The 19,777-nt window shown below is 37.3% G+C and overlaps 3 protein-coding genes across 4 annotated transcripts; 2 read left to right on the forward strand and 1 right to left on the reverse strand.

Annotated features, from left to right (window-relative positions):
* Positions 1 to 180: 180 nt before the first annotated feature.
* cenpv (centromere protein V) lies at positions 181 to 4,540 on the reverse strand. The gene is made up of 5 exons (XM_084113423.1): positions 4,332 to 4,540; positions 3,994 to 4,092; positions 1,208 to 1,277; positions 1,004 to 1,118; positions 181 to 820 (listed from the first exon to the last, which is right to left on the reverse strand). The coding sequence occupies exons 1-5, from the start codon at positions 4,355 to 4,357 to the stop codon at positions 684 to 686; spliced, it is 447 nt and encodes a 148-aa protein (XP_083969549.1). The 5' UTR covers positions 4,358 to 4,540; the 3' UTR covers positions 181 to 683.
* Positions 4,541 to 6,766: 2,226 nt separating this feature from the next.
* LOC311082551 (polyubiquitin-C) lies at positions 6,767 to 10,776 on the forward strand. Its single transcript, XM_084113427.1, has 2 exons — positions 6,767 to 7,036; positions 8,546 to 10,776. The coding sequence occupies exon 2, from the start codon at positions 8,546 to 8,548 to the stop codon at positions 10,607 to 10,609; it is 2,064 nt and encodes a 687-aa protein (XP_083969553.1). The 5' UTR covers positions 6,767 to 7,036; the 3' UTR covers positions 10,610 to 10,776.
* A 146-nt stretch (positions 10,777 to 10,922) lies between these two features.
* p2rx5 (purinergic receptor P2X, ligand-gated ion channel, 5) lies at positions 10,923 to 19,110 on the forward strand. 2 transcript variants are annotated; one of them, XM_084113429.1, is made up of 12 exons: positions 10,923 to 12,522; positions 13,255 to 13,405; positions 14,183 to 14,254; positions 14,402 to 14,477; positions 14,671 to 14,755; positions 14,891 to 14,971; positions 16,078 to 16,219; positions 17,355 to 17,494; positions 17,645 to 17,738; positions 17,837 to 17,902; positions 18,009 to 18,094; positions 18,218 to 19,110. In XM_084113429.1, exons 1-12 carry the CDS (start codon positions 12,389 to 12,391, stop codon positions 18,498 to 18,500), a joined length of 1,410 nt encoding a protein of 469 aa, XP_083969555.1. In that variant the 5' UTR covers positions 10,923 to 12,388; the 3' UTR covers positions 18,501 to 19,110. The 2 variants fall into 2 exon arrangements, with proteins under 2 accessions (XP_083969555.1, XP_083969556.1); XM_084113430.1 differs by lacking the exon at positions 14,891 to 14,971.
* Positions 19,111 to 19,777: the final 667 nt, after the last annotated feature.

Raw genomic sequence — 19,777 nt, forward strand, 5'->3', positions numbered from 1 at the left:
AAACTGGCATGTATTTCTGAATTCTTTCCGAGCAAATCTTTAATTCTAGGAAGTTTATGATGTTCTCTGTTTTTTTTTTACTTGAGTTATGAATATATATACATATAACAATGTGGAGTAATGCAACAACTGTTTAAAATAAATTTGATAAAGTGAGAAAAAAACACCATGAACTTTTTTTCTTTTTGAAAATAAATGGTTTTAGTGGTTTTCCTTATACATGACATAACATCCTCAATACAAAGTTGGAAGACAATACAAATATCAATCCTCATTTGATGTCCTAAATATCTATTAGAGTATGATTTCCATTTTATGAGTATGATTTCCATTCCATTTACCACATTTTTTTTCCTGTTGATGCATTTCTTAATAAAAAATACCAAAGAGATCGTACCTTCATCATCATAAAATCCCTAGAAATTAGCTCTAGGATATAGGGGGGAGGTCTAGACCGTATGTAATTTAATATTTCATATTAAACTTCCACTTTGAAATCCGTTTCAAAAGTTTGCGTCTTCAGGCCCCCAAAGCGTCACTGTCGTGTAAATGAACTGCCAAAACGCATACATTTTTTTCCATTTTTAGTTGAAAATATTGTCGTGTAAACAGCATCTTAAATCTTCTGGCTGAAGCTGCAGTCTGAAAGTCAAACTATTCAAAAGGCCATAGGAAACCATCAATTATGTGTCCGTTGTTGGTTTTGACATACTTCTAATAGTATGATGCTTCTGCATACTTTCCTCCCAGTTTTGCCCACAGAAATCCTCCACAGTCACACTTCTCACTGTTCCAGTGTCCAAACAATGAGGTGCCACACCTGTAAAGTCATGGCAAAATACATGTGAAAACACACCCAAATAAGAGAAAACTTTTTCTTCACATCAAAAAGGAAATGCTCCATAGTTCAAAACAAAGCAAGGTAAAGTGCGGTTTGTCTATAAAATGCGGTAAAAAAAACAAAAAAACATCCCAATAATGGTCCGCCTTGTATTAAACTCACCAAATCCATCAGGGTTGGAACGTGGAGTGTAGAAACTCTGGACACCGCACGTTTTGCAGAATGTGTGCTTGGCCATGTGTGTGTTAAATGTGTACGTGGTCATGTTGTCTGATCCCTATGAAACATAATTATATAATTATAACATTATAACCTTATATGCATTCTGCTCAAAAAGATCCTGTGTACATGCTTCAAAACACATACCTGCAGCAAGGTGAACTGGGATTTTGGCACAATGAAGTGACGATTCTGTTTCTTTGTGCAAATACTGCAACTGAGACACAACAGCAATCAAAACACAACAGCAATCAAAACCATCAGGAGGTGGGTTACCTCATGAAAAGTCTCTCTCATGTGAATACAATGACTCTTAACAATGAAAAGCCGACACCAACTTGTGAACCAACTGTTATTACAGGCATTTTTGTATTGGCTCTTTCCATTCCTCTATTCGAGCCGGTGCCAGCGAAGCACTGAAGAGACGAACAGAGTCCGAATTAACGAAAGGGTGCGATGATGACGTAACGCAAAGTATCCCCAGCTAGAAAAATGCATGTGGCCCCTTCACAAATTTGTCAGACCGTAAACAAACCCAACGCTAGTACAACTGAAACTATACTGAGCAAATACAGATGGCAGAGCATTGATTATTACTACATAAAAAAGAAAATTGCCTAGGCAATTTGAAAACTCGACTCATCGATATCCATGAAATAAAGACATTTTAGACAACCAGATATAAATACATCTTAGATACACAATTTCAGCAGATTTACCATAAATACAGACAAGTTACCATGATGCCCCCTCACTCAGGAAAGCTGTGGCATTTAAACAATGCTCAGTTGGTACTAAGGGGCCCTTAGTGTCTTTGCCTCCTTATTCTGCATGCCACATAAAATAAATACAATTATTATTTAGGAAATAATACATGTATTGTAAGAATGTGGATTGGTTCACTGGTTGAACGTATGGTTTAATGATGAACGCTTTGGTTTATAATACATTGGTATAACCACATATATATATATATCAAACTACTGTATCTAAACCTATATATATAGGTTTAGATACAGTAGTTTGATCAAATACACATGGGTTTGTTTCTTTATACAACGGTTTGTTCAAGTATACAGTGGTTTCCTCAAGTACATGAGTTTAGATACATCAGTTGGCTCAAGTATTGGTTTGATCAAGTATACATGTGATTGTTCAAGCATACATCGGTTTCTTCAACTATATATTGTTTTAGATACATTGGCATAAGTATATATTGGTTTGATCAAGTATACATTGGTTTAGATACATTGGTTTGATGAAGTATACATCAGTTTGATCAAGTATACATTGGTTTAATCAAGTATAATGGTTTATTGGTTTGATCAAGTATACATGGGTTTGTTCAAGCATACATTAGCTTTGTCAACAATGTATTGGTTTAGATGCATGGGTTTGTTCAAGTATATGATGTTTTATTAACAAAGTTTGGGAGGAACACATTCAAATGATTTATTCAATCAGCACGAGAGGAGGCCTATATATATACATAGACTCAACTATGTTCCTCGACAGTTTTCTGCATCCCTCCACCACCCCGACTCCTCACTCTCGGCTGGTTATCCCAGCCAGGGATATGTGGGTTGTACTCTGGGTTCGGGCCAAATTCTGAGGTTGGAGCCCTCCCCTCGGACAGCATGCCAAATACACATACACTTTACTCTAAGTACATATTGTTTTTTTTTCAAGTATACATTGGTTTCATCAAGCATGCACTGGTTTAGATACATTGGTTTGATGAAGTATACACTGGTTTAATCAAGTATTGGTTTGTTCAAGTATATATTACTTTGACCATTTATACATGGGTAGGCTATACGTTGGTTTATTGAAGTTTACATTGTTTTAGATACAATGGTTTGTTCATACATCCATTTGTCAAAATATGTTTTGTTTGTTCAAATATGTATTGGTAAGGATTAGTCTGCTGGTGAGTTGATGGGGTTGTCACAATTGTTTTTGAGATGTCAAATTATTCTTTTAAGTTAAAACAAAGAGTACAACTAAAAGACATTGTATAAAGTGCACATGATATTCTAATGTGAGTATTCTAATATAGTATTTCCTACAGAGATTTCTTAATTGTGTTAAATTTGTGGGAGGATTTCATAGACTGAGTTAATAGTACATAGTAATAAATTAACAACACACTCACAGACATAAGTTGTTAGTATTAGTGGTTTAATAAAAGCATTTTTGATCAGGCCTGTTGAATTTTCATTAGATTTAAAGCATCTACATACTGGGACAACGTCTTTGTAAATGTGAAGGGAGCAAACCCATGTGTACTTGATCAAATCAATGTATCTAAAGTAAACCAATATATGTGTGTGGTTAGCAATGTACTAAACCAATACATTTGTCATTAAACAGTACATTCAACCAGTGAACCAACCCATATTCACACAATACATAGGCCTATGTATTACTCCTAGTAACCTATTAGTAGACATAATATTTATTTAGGCCTAGTACTTCAAGTTGTGTTCCCACCCAGGTTGGTTGAGCCCTGTTTACTGTCTGTGTACTGTTGTTGTCTCTGTGTACTATAAGCTTCTTCTGTCACCACAACAAATTCCTTGTGTGTGCAAACATACTTGGCAATAAAGCTCTTTCTGATTCTGTAAACCCTCTCGGAAGGGATACAATTCCATAGATAAAACTGATTTCATAACGACATCGTCATCATGACATATGTCATGTCTTTTTTGTTCGACGTGAAATAGATTCTAGAATCTTTGTAGACAAAGACCTGACAGAACGAAGTCTTTTCAGTAAAAGACATCCCGATCGTGGAATGACCCAGATGACACTTCGCAAGGTATTCAACTGCTAAATGCATCGCGAATGACTTTTCGGTTCAAAAAGCAATCCACGTGAGCACACGCTTAGATCATTGTACTGTGACTGTGCTAATGGTTAATGTTCCTTACTTGCAATTGAACACGTGTAAATCTGGAGCGCTCCACACCTCAAAACGCACCGCGCCGCAGTGACAACCTCCGGTGTGTTTCACAAGACCATCACGCTCCCTGTAACAACAGATCATTTACATCAGGAGACGATCTGTGCCTCATTGGCTCATGTATTTACCAATGTATGTAATCAACAGACTTCATTCGCGTTTTTAAGGGGTTGTTGTTTTTTGTGGGCAGCAAGATAAACACCCGTGTATTTTATGTGTGCCAATGTTCTTTTTTCGATCACAGTTTTGTCCACGTCACTGTGAATGTCTGCATTACGCAGTGAAAGTGAAGGTTACATAGCCTACCTTTCGTCTTTAGTTATGCACGCCATTCGTTTAGCACTTATATGGTAAAGGAGGAGTTTGTCGTCTACAACCTAACCGGTTTAAACTGTTACGGCATGCTCTCCTGTAGAACATTATATACTTGGTTGATAGCCATCGCCCTGCTTGCAAAACACAAACACACACACACTGTTGACTTGACTGGCTGGGTCACATGCTTCAGCCAGCTCATTTGCCCTCAGCGTCATCTTGTTCCACCCGTTCAGCTGTTGCAAAACAAGCCCAGACAAAGTCCACGATAATATCAGAGCAGAAAGAAAAACTTGTTCTCTTCGAAATAGACTGTATTGTAGTGTATATAAACAAATAATATATAACCTAATACAGATGTTGTTAAATAAAATATATACATTCCAAATGAGCCTAAACAATTTGTATTTTGACACAAAAGTTATATAAAACTTTAAATTGACTGTTTATATTGACAATGTGGTAAAACTTTTAAACAGGCAAGTTTGCCTAATAAATATTATATAATATTATTATTTCTTAACATCCTGTATTTATAATGTCTGATGTTGATGACAGATTAAGTTACAGTTAGATGTGAAATATTTCAAGTGATATACGCACAAACACACTCTCCTGAAAGTTCAAGGTACACGTGATGTGGAACTTTCTGAACAAAAATTCTTTTGAGTTCAGTCTGGTGATGTGGCAGCTCGTGTGATGTGTATCAGTGGGTCGGGCGATAGTGACCAGGAAATTTCTAGTGAATTTAAGAACATTTATGTTATGTATTTCCCGTAATTGTCTTAGAAACAATTTCCTTGTATGTTGTTCAATAGAAAATATAGCCTGTCTTTGCTGTTAAAAACAAAAAGTTTTCACCTTAGGGGAGCAGTGGGCTAAAAGAATCTCTCATTTATAACATGAACATAAATGCTGACCAGCCTGTGATATTATTAGAGCACTTTCAAATGCCAAGTCTCGCGGGGCAGACAAGGCCATATCTATAAGGCTAAAAACAAACTGATGATTACGCTATATCTTAAGGACTATCTTGTCCTTGCCCTCTAAAACCCTCAGATGGTGATTATTTTACCATGTACTTATTGTTAATTTCAGTATATGATCAGGAGTGAAATAAGTTTAAATGTAACCCCTTCACCACCACCCAGTTTCAAGAAAACTGGCCCAGTTGGGTGATCTAGATAATCTGTTAGCAGCTGTTCAAGCTCATGGAAGAATTAACAAGGACCTGATTCCACAACGATACTAATTGACTAAGGATGACCGTCCAGATAAACAAGGCTCAAAGAGCAGTTTCACAATACCATCTCTTTTTGAAGAGCAAGCTGATTAATGTTTACCTAAATTGGGTAACTATTTTGTGGTATTTATTTTAATAGCATGCCCACAGCAGTGTAAGTGCTGATGAAAGAAACTAGCTGCTTACCAAGAGGTAACCAGAAACCTTAGAGCAAGCTTGGAGCTAGTTCTTCTGGTTTGTAGTGTTGTTCATGCATGGCAACACAAAGTCACATGGGAATAAACAAAAAGTTTATTGTCCACCACCACATAGGCCTGGTTTCACAGACAGGGCTTAGGTTAAGATATGATTAGGCCTTAGTTCAATTAGGACATTTAAGTAGCTTTTTTAAACGTGCCTTAGAAAAAAAACATCATGAAACAAAACAATGGCACTGATCTATTTTAAGATTAAAACAGCTCAAACATGCATTTTAGTCTAAGCCTTGTCTGTGAAACCAGGAATACAGAATTAAGCCCTGACAATTATTACAATTTAAGCATTACACCTTTCTTTAATACAATTTAAGAGGTTATACAAAAACTCCAACAAGGTAAAACTTCAACAAAATCCCATCATTTTTTAATTTGCAATTCAGACCCAGCTTTGTCGCGGTGGTGAACAGCTGAGTTACTGTCTGTCTGCTCACCCAGAGAAAATGACCTACATTGCTGCAACAGATACTGCGGAGAGTCTGAGGCCAACATGTTTCAAAGCAATGCCATCACAAGTTGTGTTCTATATTAAGTGTACTGGTTGACATACACAAGTCTCACAAAAGCCTCTGCTAAAACACAAATAATGTACTTCATGGAACAGTTATTTTGTAAAGAAACCATACCAAAGGATAACAGCCTGTCATTTCTGTAGGCCTATTATATTTATAAGTTTAAAAAAGTTAAAAGCATGCAGAACTGGTCCCAAGTTGTAGTTTTTGACACAATTATTAGCAAGACTGGTTTAAGATAATGTCAAGTATTCCAGATTATTCTTTTCTTTTCTATCACTGTATGACATAGCCTGCTCTTTCTTTGTCTGGTCCAGATTCCAATAGTCTGATTCACCAATAGCAAAGAGAACAAACAACCCAACCAGCCAATCACTGCCTCTGGTGTACCACCAGAATAGCCCATTCTGGCATATTCTGGAGACTTCCTTTTTTGATACTGCATGATAATAATTATACACTTTAAATACGGATACAAAACATACCATTCCTAAATGTTTTTTTAATCATACATCTTTAGTGTAAAGCATATTTAAATGTTTTAACAAATAAAGGTTTTGACTGCGGAAGAATCAGGTCATGTGACGTACCGTAAACGTCACGCCCCTGGGTTTGTATAAATACAGTATCGTTCGCATTCAACGGCAGTTTCCTAGCACAGAGAGGAGCAAATTCACGTTATAAAAGGTAAGACTCAACATTTAGTTTGTTTTATAACATTCTTTAAGACTTAATGTTTCGTTTTTCTTGTGGTTATTGAATTGATACGGTCGTTTTCTGGATGTCTAAACGTATTGACCTGTATTATGCGTTTATATACTGTCTATGGTATTATGTTATTCATAATGCGTTCGTCTAAGTAATGACTTGAATATCTTACGTTACCGAAATGGATGTTTTATATAATTGTGAAGTTCATGTATTTTGCTTTCGATTTGGTTAGTTTTGTCTTATGTATTTTTGCTGAATCATCGTGTTCTTTGAACAAAGAACCCGGATGTTACTGTACAGCCGCCATGTTAGTGAAGAGGATGTTTGGTGTTGCGCAGTATCGTTACAGTTTTTAAATAAAACAAAATATCTTGTAATTGCAGTCCTTTGAAAGAGACAACCCACTGTAATAAAATGGATTTGGCTAAGGATACCATATTCCTATTTTGTCATTACTTTTTAATAAAAAATAATGAATACACTAAAAAGTAATGACAAAATAGGAATATGGTATCCTTAGCCAAATCCATTTTATTACAGTGGGTTGTCTCTTTCAAAGGACTGTTTCCCAAAAAAAAAAAAAAAAACAAGGGGAAAAGAAATGCATTAGCATTACAATTTCATCATACAGTATGATGCAGCTGTACTGTGGCAGAAAAAAGTCCCCCCCCAATGTTTAGCCCCACCCTAAATTCATGCCATTGGTTGAGGTTGACAGAACTGCCTCCATCATTTTCTGATTGACTAACACAGATACTAGGGATTTTGTTCCGCTGTCTTTCCTCATTTGACTGGTGTTTGGATTTCATGTGATTTCTCATTGTGGTGGTTTATATTATGATAACTTGGTTTCCTTAATTCATGTAATCAAAAGTAGGCCTAATTCCATTTAGTAATAATTTTCATCTAAGTAATTTCAAACTTCTCCAGGCAGACGATGACATTATGAGATCAAAATACAAAAAACTTGTTAAACATGCTCCACAGCGCCACCCAGTGCATTTAATTATATCTGTGAGTTTTAGTGCTTGGCATTTATCATGGATTCACTACATTTACAGCCAGCAAATCAATGTAGTAAAATTCAAATAGTATTTTTGGAATGATAATTACAGATAGAATATTTTGACTATTCGTGCACACCCCTAGAAATAACTCAAACATATGTTTTTCTGTCCTCTGATAAGTATTGTTCTATGCTGCGTTTCCCAAAAGCATAAATGGTTTCATATTATAGGCTACTTTTGGTACAGTATCAATATATCAATACTTCAGCATCAATACACCCATCCCTAACAGATACTTGTTAGAGCATAGGTACATTTTATGTGTGGTGTTCCAAAAAATACTAGGCTATCTCTTTCTGAAGCTTTAAGCATTCATGGAAGAGTTCTGCCTTTATTTTGCTGTAACTGAATGTGTGCCAATATTTTTATATTGGTTTATGCATGGTTGCTAATCTTATTTTTCTTAATTTGTTTACAGATGCAGATCTTTGTCAAGACCCTAACTGGTAAGACCATCACCCTCGAGGTCGAGCCAAGTGACACCATTGAGAATGTGAAGGCCAAGATCCAGGACAAAGAAGGCATTCCCCCTGACCAGCAGAGGTTGATCTTTGCTGGCAAACAGCTGGAAGATGGACGCACACTGTCCGACTACAACATCCAGAAAGAGTCCACCTTGCATCTGGTGCTGCGTCTCAGGGGAGGCATGCAGATCTTCGTCAAGACCTTGACAGGCAAGACCATCACCCTCGAGGTCGAGCCAAGCGACACCATTGAAAATGTCAAGGCAAAGATCCAGGATAAAGAAGGCATTCCCCCTGACCAGCAGAGGCTGATCTTTGCTGGCAAACAGCTGGAAGATGGACGCACACTGTCCGACTACAACATCCAGAAAGAGTCCACCTTGCATCTGGTGCTGCGTCTCAGGGGAGGCATGCAGATCTTCGTCAAGACCCTAACTGGTAAGACCATCACCCTTGAGGTTGAGCCAAGTGACACCATTGAGAATGTGAAGGCCAAGATCCAGGACAAAGAAGGCATTCCCCCTGACCAGCAGAGGTTGATCTTTGCTGGCAAACAGCTGGAAGATGGACGCACACTGTCCGACTACAACATCCAGAAAGAGTCCACCTTGCATCTGGTGCTGCGTCTTAGGGGAGGCATGCAGATCTTCGTCAAGACCTTGACAGGCAAGACCATCACCCTCGAGGTCGAGCCAAGCGACACCATTGAGAATGTCAAGGCAAAGATCCAGGACAAAGAAGGCATTCCCCCTGACCAGCAGAGGTTGATCTTTGCTGGCAAACAGCTGGAAGATGGACGCACACTGTCCGACTACAACATTCAGAAAGAGTCCACCTTGCATCTGGTGCTGCGTCTCAGGGGAGGCATGCAGATCTTCGTCAAGACCTTGACAGGCAAGACCATCACCCTCGAGGTTGAGCCAAGCGACACCATTGAGAATGTCAAGGCAAAGATCCAGGACAAAGAAGGCATTCCCCCTGACCAGCAGAGGTTGATCTTTGCTGGCAAACAGCTGGAAGATGGACGCACACTGTCCGACTACAACATTCAGAAAGAGTCCACCTTGCATCTGGTGCTGCGTCTTAGGGGAGGCATGCAGATCTTCGTCAAGACCTTGACAGGCAAGACCATCACCCTCGAGGTCGAGCCAAGCGACACCATTGAGAATGTCAAGGCAAAGATCCAGGACAAAGAAGGCATTCCCCCTGACCAGCAGAGGTTGATCTTTGCTGGCAAACAGCTGGAAGATGGACGCACACTGTCCGACTACAACATTCAGAAAGAGTCCACCTTGCATCTGGTGCTGCGTCTTAGGGGAGGCATGCAGATCTTCGTCAAGACCTTGACAGGCAAGACCATCACCCTCGAGGTCGAGCCAAGCGACACCATTGAGAATGTCAAGGCAAAGATCCAGGATAAAGAAGGCATTCCCCCTGACCAGCAGAGGTTGATCTTTGCTGGCAAACAGCTGGAAGATGGACGCACACTGTCCGACTACAACATTCAGAAAGAGTCCACCTTGCATCTGGTGCTGCGTCTCAGGGGAGGCATGCAGATCTTCGTCAAGACCTTGACAGGCAAGACCATCACCCTCGAGGTTGAGCCAAGCGACACCATTGAGAATGTCAAGGCAAAGATCCAGGACAAAGAAGGCATTCCCCCTGACCAGCAGAGGTTGATCTTTGCTGGCAAACAGCTGGAAGATGGACGCACACTGTCCGACTACAACATTCAGAAAGAGTCCACCTTGCATCTGGTGCTGCGTCTTAGGGGAGGCATGCAGATCTTCGTCAAGACCTTGACAGGCAAGACCATCACCCTCGAGGTCGAGCCAAGCGACACCATTGAGAATGTCAAGGCAAAGATCCAGGATAAAGAAGGCATTCCCCCTGACCAGCAGAGGTTGATCTTTGCTGGCAAACAGCTGGAAGATGGACGCACACTGTCCGACTACAACATTCAGAAAGAGTCCACCTTGCATCTGGTGCTGCGTCTCAGAGGAGGTTCAGATATTTAAACTGACAGTCTCAGGGATGGACACTTAATTATTTCAGTAGCCCCATGCACTCACCACTTTTCTCCTCTTCTTTTCATACTTTAACTGAATCATTACATGTATTAATGTTTTTCCACCTGTTTTTTTTTATCTTCAAAATGACTAAATAAAAGCATTGAAATGAAAAATTGTGGATTTTGTGTTTGTGCATGACTAGTAATGCAAGATCTGGTAAAAGTTAAAATGAGTGAAATGGGACTTATTTCCAAACAAATAAAAATAAAATGTTCAGGATAATGCAAAAGCAACACTACAGAGTAGTACTTGCATAATTAGACTATCTTTGTAGGCATGTACAAATATAAATTCCTGGAGCCAAGTAGCATTTCTATAGATAATGGATCGCAGTTGGGGTGATGTTTCTTATTGTTTGCTTTTTATTTTAAATGGTGGTGGTGGTTGAGATTTCCCCCTTCAATGTAAAGCACTTTGAGTACCTAGAAAGCGCTATATAAGTGTAACAAATTATTATTAAAGATGGTTTAATTTAAAATCTGAATGGCAGATACCTAATTTGGTTATATTATACTCCATATTTGGTTGATAAGAACCTGGGGTGAAAAACTACTTCAGTAACACCTGTGGTGGTCCTGTTCTAACAGCTGCTGCTATCAATTTCAAAAATGGTAAGATGGTGCCATCGAGTGTCAGTTAAAATAACCCAGCTGAAATTCTAACGTAACTTTAAACAAATCTTTATGAATTGCGTACCTTCTTTATTAGCCTATTATTTGTTGTTGGTCAGCAATTACTAACTGAAGTAACAATTTTTTTTTATGGAAACATGCTCATGGAAGACCAGTCAATTAATTTTAATTGGGCTTTCCTGGTGAACGTTAAAAAATAAAAAGCTTAAGTCATTGAAATTACTATGTTTTTTCATGCCTATATTTAATCGGCTATAGTGTTTTTGTGTAGAGAAAATGCTTGCAAACAAGTATCAATTGTCTTATTCGAGACATTTGTGCACTATAAATCGTTAAAATCTTTTATTCCAAATTGTTATTTCACATATGGACATCGCATTAGGACTATATACAATTATTTCTAAAAATAAATCCTTGCCTATAGTAAACACCGAAAGGTCATGGAGATGAAGGCTCGTCCAAACGCGGCATCGTTAAACAGCTGAGCTGATAAATGAACAGTTATAGCATCACTTTACAATAAGTTTAAATTCCATAACATTACTTAATGAGGTATTATGAATTTATTCACTGCATTTATTAATCTAGGTAAATTTATTATTCATTATTAATTCATTTATAATTCATTCATAGCATAGGCTATTCCTTAATTATTCATAATATAGGCTATGTTAATTTACAACTTAAAATGTAATAGTATAAATGAAATGAACACAATGAATATAAACCTAGATTAATATGCTGTAAAAGTATTTATTACATGATACCGGTATATTAACTAATGTAAACAAATTGGACATCATAAGTGTTGCCACCATTAAAATATGGAAAGGCTATCCGCTGAGTAAGCTATAGCAGAAAGCTCATTTGAGACGTTACTTTTGATTTGTCCTTAAAAACTTCGTCCTTATTTACTGCTTGCATCAGTTAAATTCATCGATAGGAATGTTGACAAAATAAAGAAATATATCCGGAACAAAAGGAGAAAACAGAAATCAAAAAGTTTCGACGAAATGTTTTAGGGGGAAGAACTGGCTACAGTTAGCGCAGAGCAGTTGACAGCTGCTTCGAGGCCGTCAATGACACAGGAACCATGGCTCAGAGCTGGGGTAACTTTTTCTTCTCTCTTCTCGATTACAAGACTGAGAAATTTGTCATCGCTAAAAACAAAAAGATCGGAGTTCTGTTCAGACTCTTTCAGCTGGCGGTGATCGGATATCTGATCGGGTAGGTGTCTTGTGCTTCTCTAAATCTAGACGTTGCGGTGAGCAAGCGGGCTCGGTCAGTTTTTTGAAGATTTAATCTTCAAAAGTAAATGTTTTAAAAGGTCGTTACGTGTTTTGTTTATGCTCACATTGGTCACTGTATGTTAATTTAATCAAACCGAATATAAGCCGACAGTTAACGCACCACGTCTCGGATGTTATTTATATCAAGTAGCCTGTAGTATAAGACTGAAACCATTGCACTGTCTCTGCACGTTTTGCATGAAGTGAAAAAGATTTCTGTTTTGATTTAGATTCGTAATCACCATTTTCAGTCCATGGATTTATTAGAACCAGACAATAGTTTCTTCACTTCTACTTCCCAATTCTTTCACGTGCTTTTTGGGCTTCATACACCATGGAACTGCTGCAAACGGTGCTGAATGTAAGATGACCTGGATCACATGTGCTGTGGCCAAATGCTACACACAAAAGCACCAGCCCGCTTAACACCATTTAAAGCTGCTTTATTCTTGTCCTTTACAAAAAAATAATATATATATTAAAAAACTTAAAGGAATGCGGTTGTTATGTCCTTCATGGTGTCTTGGCCATACATGTGACTTATAGCATTACTCTATGTATCACACAAACTCTAAATAACCATTAAAATGACTTTTTATATTTCTTACAATGTAAATTGTAGTTATACTTACTGTTGTTTATTTTCTTTTATTGGTGTGTCCTCTTAAAGGTGGGTTTTTATTTGGAAGAAAGGATATCAGGAGACTGAGGAAGCCATCCAGAGTTCTGTGATCACCAAACTCAAGGGTGTAGATTTCACCAACAGCTCTCAGTTTGGTCTGCAGCTATGGGGTGCAGAGGACTATGTCATCCCTCCGCAAGTAATTCCACGTCTCACCTGTATATTTGCTTTGAAAGAAATGTATAGTACCTATTTGTAAAACATTATGTACTCTGTTAATAGACTTTCTCAAAAACGATCTCCATTTTATCTGTTAGATTATGGAGATAACTATTGATAATGTCATGACATACATATTGTTTTCTAAGAATTTAAACAATAAACATTCATTGTGTTTAGAATGTTACATAATGAAAAATCTATTTTCATATACATGTCCTCTAAATGAGTAGCTGTTTTTTTTGGTCAAAATTGTGTTTAAATTCATGCAGAACAGTTGAATCTTACAGCTGAGAGACTGATAGAGGGGTATTTATTTAAAGTCTTTAATATTTTTCACCATTTGTATTAAAGTTCAGAATGAATCAAACCAAAGCCTTCTATTCCAATTCAGTCCCTTAATGCTTTTGCAAAACTGTGTTTGCAGAAAAGTGTTATGCCTTCATAATGTTCATTAATGGCATTGAAGCTTTGAAGACAAAAGATGCTGTGTAAGATGAGCTGGATCAAATATGCCACAGGCAGCTTTTGGGGAGTCTAGTTTTTATTTAAAGCTTTTGCCTTGGAAGCTCATTCCCTTGGGCTTTTATTAGATGCACGATTTTTTTCCCCTTCTTTTATCAGATAAAGAATTAATTTACTAAAGCCTTAAATTGTGAAGCTTGTTGGTTCAGAGTTGAAGCGAGAGTATCACATTCCATTAATTTGCTGTTGAAAATGTTTTATGTAAGAATATGTCATCAATTATTTTTAACAGGGGGACAGGGTCTTCTTTATTGTGACAAATTACATAGTGACACCAAACCAAAGACTGGGTTTCTGCCCTGAGGTAAGAGACAGGTTGTTTTTTATTTTAGTTTTATTAGTTTTAATTAGAGAGCTGTATTCATATAGAAGTTAGAGGATTTTTTGATATCTGTACATTTTAAAACCACTGAGTTTGTTGTATGTGTTCACTTCATTCTACTTATTTCAGAGCCCTAAAGTGCCAGATGGTTTTTGTAATAATAACAGTGAATGTGTGGAAGGGGAAACTGTTATAGCAGGCCATGGTAAGCACACAACCTGCATGAAATACCAAGCCTTTTGTTCCCTTATGACTGTACTCCTGAATTTACATAAAAGGAAGACCTTTGTGAAAGTTGTTCAGAAAAAAAGGATGTTACATTGTTTTATACTATGACCCACTAGTATGTTTAAAATTCCGAGCCTTAAAGGGACTACATTTTACTGTTGTTTATTCAGGAGTGAAGACAGGCCGCTGTCTAAATGACACAGGAACCTGTGAGATTCAAGGATGGTGCCCTGTTGAGCATGGCCGCACACCAACGTAAGAGAACAGTGCTTTGTACCAGTTGCAGTTTTTGCAATATGATTCCCTATTCATGCCTGTATGAAACTATTTAAAAAAATTAAATAAAAACATATTAGTGTCGTACCTGTAATGTGCCAAATGTTGCAACAGGGAGCCCATGCTGGCAAAGGCAGAAAACTTCACAGTCTTTGTAAAGAACTTCATCAAGTTTCCAAAATTTGCCTTCTCCAAGTAAGTGAAGCCTAGAGCCATCATGTCAGTGTTTATTTTTTGTATTAAAGCCAGTAGAATCAATTTTCTCACTTTTCAGAAACTAAACTAGTATGCTCAGGCAGAAATTCCACTAATTGCAAAAGCATTTAGTAATCTAACAAGTGATTGGAACTTGTAATGCACTCATAGTTTTATGCTCATGTGACAGAACTGAACTAACATCCAATAGTCTTTTTTAAAAGCTTTTCAACTAGGTTTTCTACAGATTCATGTTTTGCATGTTATTTCCTTTGCAAAGCACCATCAGAGTTTTAGGCTGAGCAACAATAACATGCATAAAATCCCCCCAAACAGGATACTGTTGCTAAAGCCCTTTCTCGTAAAAAATGTAGATTAAATCTAGCAATTCTAGCTTGTGAGGTATGGACACCAGCTGAGTAACATGAACCTAGTATCATAACCTCATAAACCTATTTGTTTGTACTGTTTTCATGCTGCAGTTGAACAGGATTGATTCTCTGTCAGCACAGGATGTTCTGTTTTCATTTCAAACTCATGCTGAATAAGAAAGTTCATGGTTCAGGATCATTTCTGTGGCTCAAAAGCAAAGTGTCATCTGGCAAGCAGTTATTTAAAGAGCCCATACAATCCTGAACACATGAACTAATCCAAACTGAGCACTACCGTATTGCAATTCCACCTTGTTTTTTTTCTTTTTACCAGAAATAGAGTAATTCCTCACTGAGTCGTTACAAAGCCACATACTAAAAAACAGAGAAAACCAGCAAAACCAAATGCTTTCTAAAAAGTTTGTAGCTGTGTGAAAGAGTAGACCTGCTTGCACACAGTAAAGTGTTATGTTTGGATACTGATGGCACAGCACGACACAGCACAAGCTGCTCTGAATGTCTGAGGCTTACTCATCTCTATTTATACCAACACAGCGTGTGGTGCATACACTGAGACTTACTGTCTTGATATCCTGTGCTCAGCCCATTTCAGTGACAGGCTGACAGTTGTTCATCTGTCCTTACATATGATCTCATGATGCTGCATGATCTTCACAATGTCATCATATATATTAAATAATGTTTCGCCCCTTTTTCCTTTTCTCTCTTCTCAAGATCGAACGTCCTGCCTACCACCAACAGCACATACCTCAAGACATGCAGATATGACAAGGACCATCATCCCTATTGTCCCATCTTTCTTGTGGGAGATGTGATTAACTGGACTGGATACAATTTCCAGAACTTGGCAACAAAGGCAAGTGCTTCAAACGACAAGCAAGTTAAAACAAGCAAGTCTTCAACATTGTAAACACATGGTTGATGTTCAAGCAGCCGTTCAGTGTATAAGCAAATAGAGATCATATCCTAACTTGTCCACATTGAGACTAGCTTCTTTTTTAGTGTATGATTTTGGGATTTTTGTAAAAGCTCCTCGTACCAATAATATCAAGAGGTTGATCCAGGCACCCCAAAAAGTATTTGGACACTTAAGCCACACTTAAAGGGATACTCCACTTTAAAATGAAAATTCTGTCATCATTTACTCACCCTCATGTTGTTTCAAACCTGTATGAATTTCTTTCTTCTGCTGAACAGAAAGGAAGATATTTAGAGGAATGTCAGTAACCAGACAGTTTTTGGTACCATTGACTTCCATAGTATATTTTTTTCCTACTATGTAAGTCAATGGTACCAAAAACGGTCTGGTTACTGACATTCCTCTAAATATCTTCCTTTCTGTTCAGCAGAAGAAAGAAATTCATACAGGTTTGAAACAACATGAGGGTGAGTATATGATGACAGAATTTTCATTTTAAAGTGGAGTATCCCTTTAAATATGTTTGAACATCTCCCGGTTTTACAGACAAGGCTTCAGCCTAGTCTCGGACTAAAAAGAATGTTTGAGCTGTTTTAACTGAAAGCAAATTGCACTGATGTATCTTAAGATATATCAGTGCCTTTGTTTTGTCTCAAGATTTTTTTCTAAGGCACGTTTATAAAAGCTACTTAAATGTCCTAATTGAATGGCCTAATCCTGGCTTTATCTAAGCCCTGTCTGTGAAACCAGGCCCTTGTGTGTCTGCTATATAATTGAAATATAACAAAATATCACAAGCAAAACAGTGACCTGTGATAGTGTTAGAAGCATCATTTAGAATGGGTTGAAATTATAAACAGTTTGCACTGCATGCCATCATTTTCCAGCAAAAGTGTCATCTGGCACTTTTTATATGCAAAATAAATAAATAAAATAAAACTTTGACTGGAACAGTTAACTCCCCAAACTGCAAAAGAATATCATGATGCACCATATTTGGCACAATGTGTAATTTTAATAAGATGATAATGTTATTGTTATGTTGTCTTTTCTTTCATATACACACACACAGGGTGGTTCAATTGCATTAGGAATCGGGTGGAATTGTGATTTGGATAAAGATGAATCTCAGTGTAACCCTGAATATAGCTTCACACGCTTGGATTCCTCTGACAAGTCACAGTCCTCAGTCACCTCTGGTTACAACTTTAGGTATAGCTCTGATTTATTGATTTTCGATTTATTGATTTTGCTAAGTTTTCTATGATCACAATGTTCACCACCTTTTACTTTTCTTTCAAAGCATTTTGATGGTGAGCACTGTATCATTACTCTGGCTGACATGTTTCTCTCATTTTCAAGATTTGCTCGATACTACAGTGATGCAGCAGGTCAAACCTATCGGAATCTATTTAAAGTGTATGGCATTCGCATTGATATATTAGTGAATGGAAAGGTAAGAGATAATCAAAATGATTACAGATTCCTGTTGTTGAGGTCATGGTGAAATAGTAAAAATATGGTATTTACTTTGCCAGCTTATTTGTTTTCTAGGCTGGGAAATTCAGTATCATTCCTACAGTGATCAATATTGGCTCTGGACTTGCTTTAATGGGTGCTGTGAGTATATAAGCCAGTTTCCGAATCCCGACAGTGTCACTAATGGTTGATATATAAAAGATGTTTCTCAGACTCTTGTGTGATCGGTGCTCATCTCATTCCACAGGGGGTTTTTGTCTGTGACATGATTCTGCTCTACATGATGAGCAAAAGCTCCTTCTACAGAGAGACAAAATTCGAGGCAATCACAAAGTAAGATTATACTTGTGATTTCATATAATGTACTAATGTGTCATGTGCTTTTTAAACAGTTTAACTGCAGTGGATTTGTTATTATTTACATATGGTTTCCATTCATACTATTTGCACCTCTAGAAAACAATCTGGAAAGCACAGAGAGAGAAAGCATGTACGACACCACGGTCATCGTCGACAAGATGGGCGACACAAGAGGGAGGAGAAACAGGAAATAGAGATGCAGCCATTGACATCAGTGTCATCTCAGCCCAATAACAACCCAGAGAAACAGATCCAGCCCACAAGCTCAGCGCTCAAAACCCACAGTCCCGAGAGAAAGCCACAGGCTACAGTGTCATTCAGGACAGAAAAACAGACCATTTCTCCTGTTTCAACTTTGAGAACACCACGCAACCAGTAGAGGATTTTTCTGACGCTGAATCCCATTGGATTTACTGTGGATGTATGAAGGGAGACTAGGGAGTTGTTATAACGGGTCTGTGCTCTGTCATACCAAAGATGAATAGTGGCAGTGTTGTTTATGCTCTCCTACACTCTTAAAATGGTTCTAAACAGTACCAAATTTGGGTTCTTCAGACAGAACAGAGCTGGCCACAATTACATCTTCTGTTAAACTAAAAAGAGAAAAAGACAAGATTGGTAGGAAAACAGTTACAAATTAAGTTAAAATGTATAGACATTTTAAGAAAGAAATCATTTACCTGTTGAGATTATGTTGACAGTCTATGTAATTGAATGGCTGAGCATGAGCTCCAGAAAACCAGTAATGAGGAGGCTTTGACAGTTACAGATTTGAAAAACAAAAAGGCGGGAATAAAGAACCCTAAACTCTAACACAAAGAACCATTTCAGCAAGGTGTTCTTCATGACGATACAGTTCTAAATAGAACTGTTACTACGTGTAAAGAACCATCTTTTTTAGAGTGTAGTGTTTTAAATGCCAATGGATGTTTTTGTTACAAAACTGTCAAACCAAAGTTGAATAAACTTAAAATATTTGAAGAACAATGCTTAGGTCACTGGGTTGCTTTCATTTTGAATAAATGTGAAAACAATACTATCTCAAAAACCTATTAAAAAACAAAACAAAAAAACATCTGAACTACTGTTCTTTTTGTAACTAAATTAATAGTTGTATTCAGCAAGGATTCATTAAACTGATCAAAAGTGACAGTAAATACATTTATAATGTTACAGAAGATTCTATTTTAAATAGATACTTTTTTGAAGGAACCCTGAAAAAAAAATGCATCACGGGTTTCACAAAAATATTAAGCACAACTGTTTTCAACATTGATAATAAGAAATGTTTCTTGAACAGCAAATCTTATTAGAATGATTTCTGAAGGATCATGTGACACTGAAAATTCAGCTTTTCCATCACAGAAATACATTTCTAAATATATTAAAACAGAAGTTATTTTAAATGGTACAATTTCACAATAGATTTTTTTTGTACTGTATTTTAGATCAAATAAATGTATGCTTGGTGAGCATGAGAGACTTCTTTTTAAAAAACACAAATTAATCTTATCAATCCCAAACTTTTTCATGGTAGTGTGAATATCTGGATGCTTGCAATAATGTATACATTGTCTACATATGGATTATACTACTACTGCGATTGGCACAAAAAGTATTTTAAAAGTGGAGTTTAGGCACTGAGGACACCCAGAA

Source organism: Abramis brama (assembly GCF_963993115.1).
Source record: "Abramis brama genome assembly, chromosome: 5".
Taxonomy (NCBI): Eukaryota; Metazoa; Chordata; class Actinopteri; order Cypriniformes; family Leuciscidae; genus Abramis; species Abramis brama.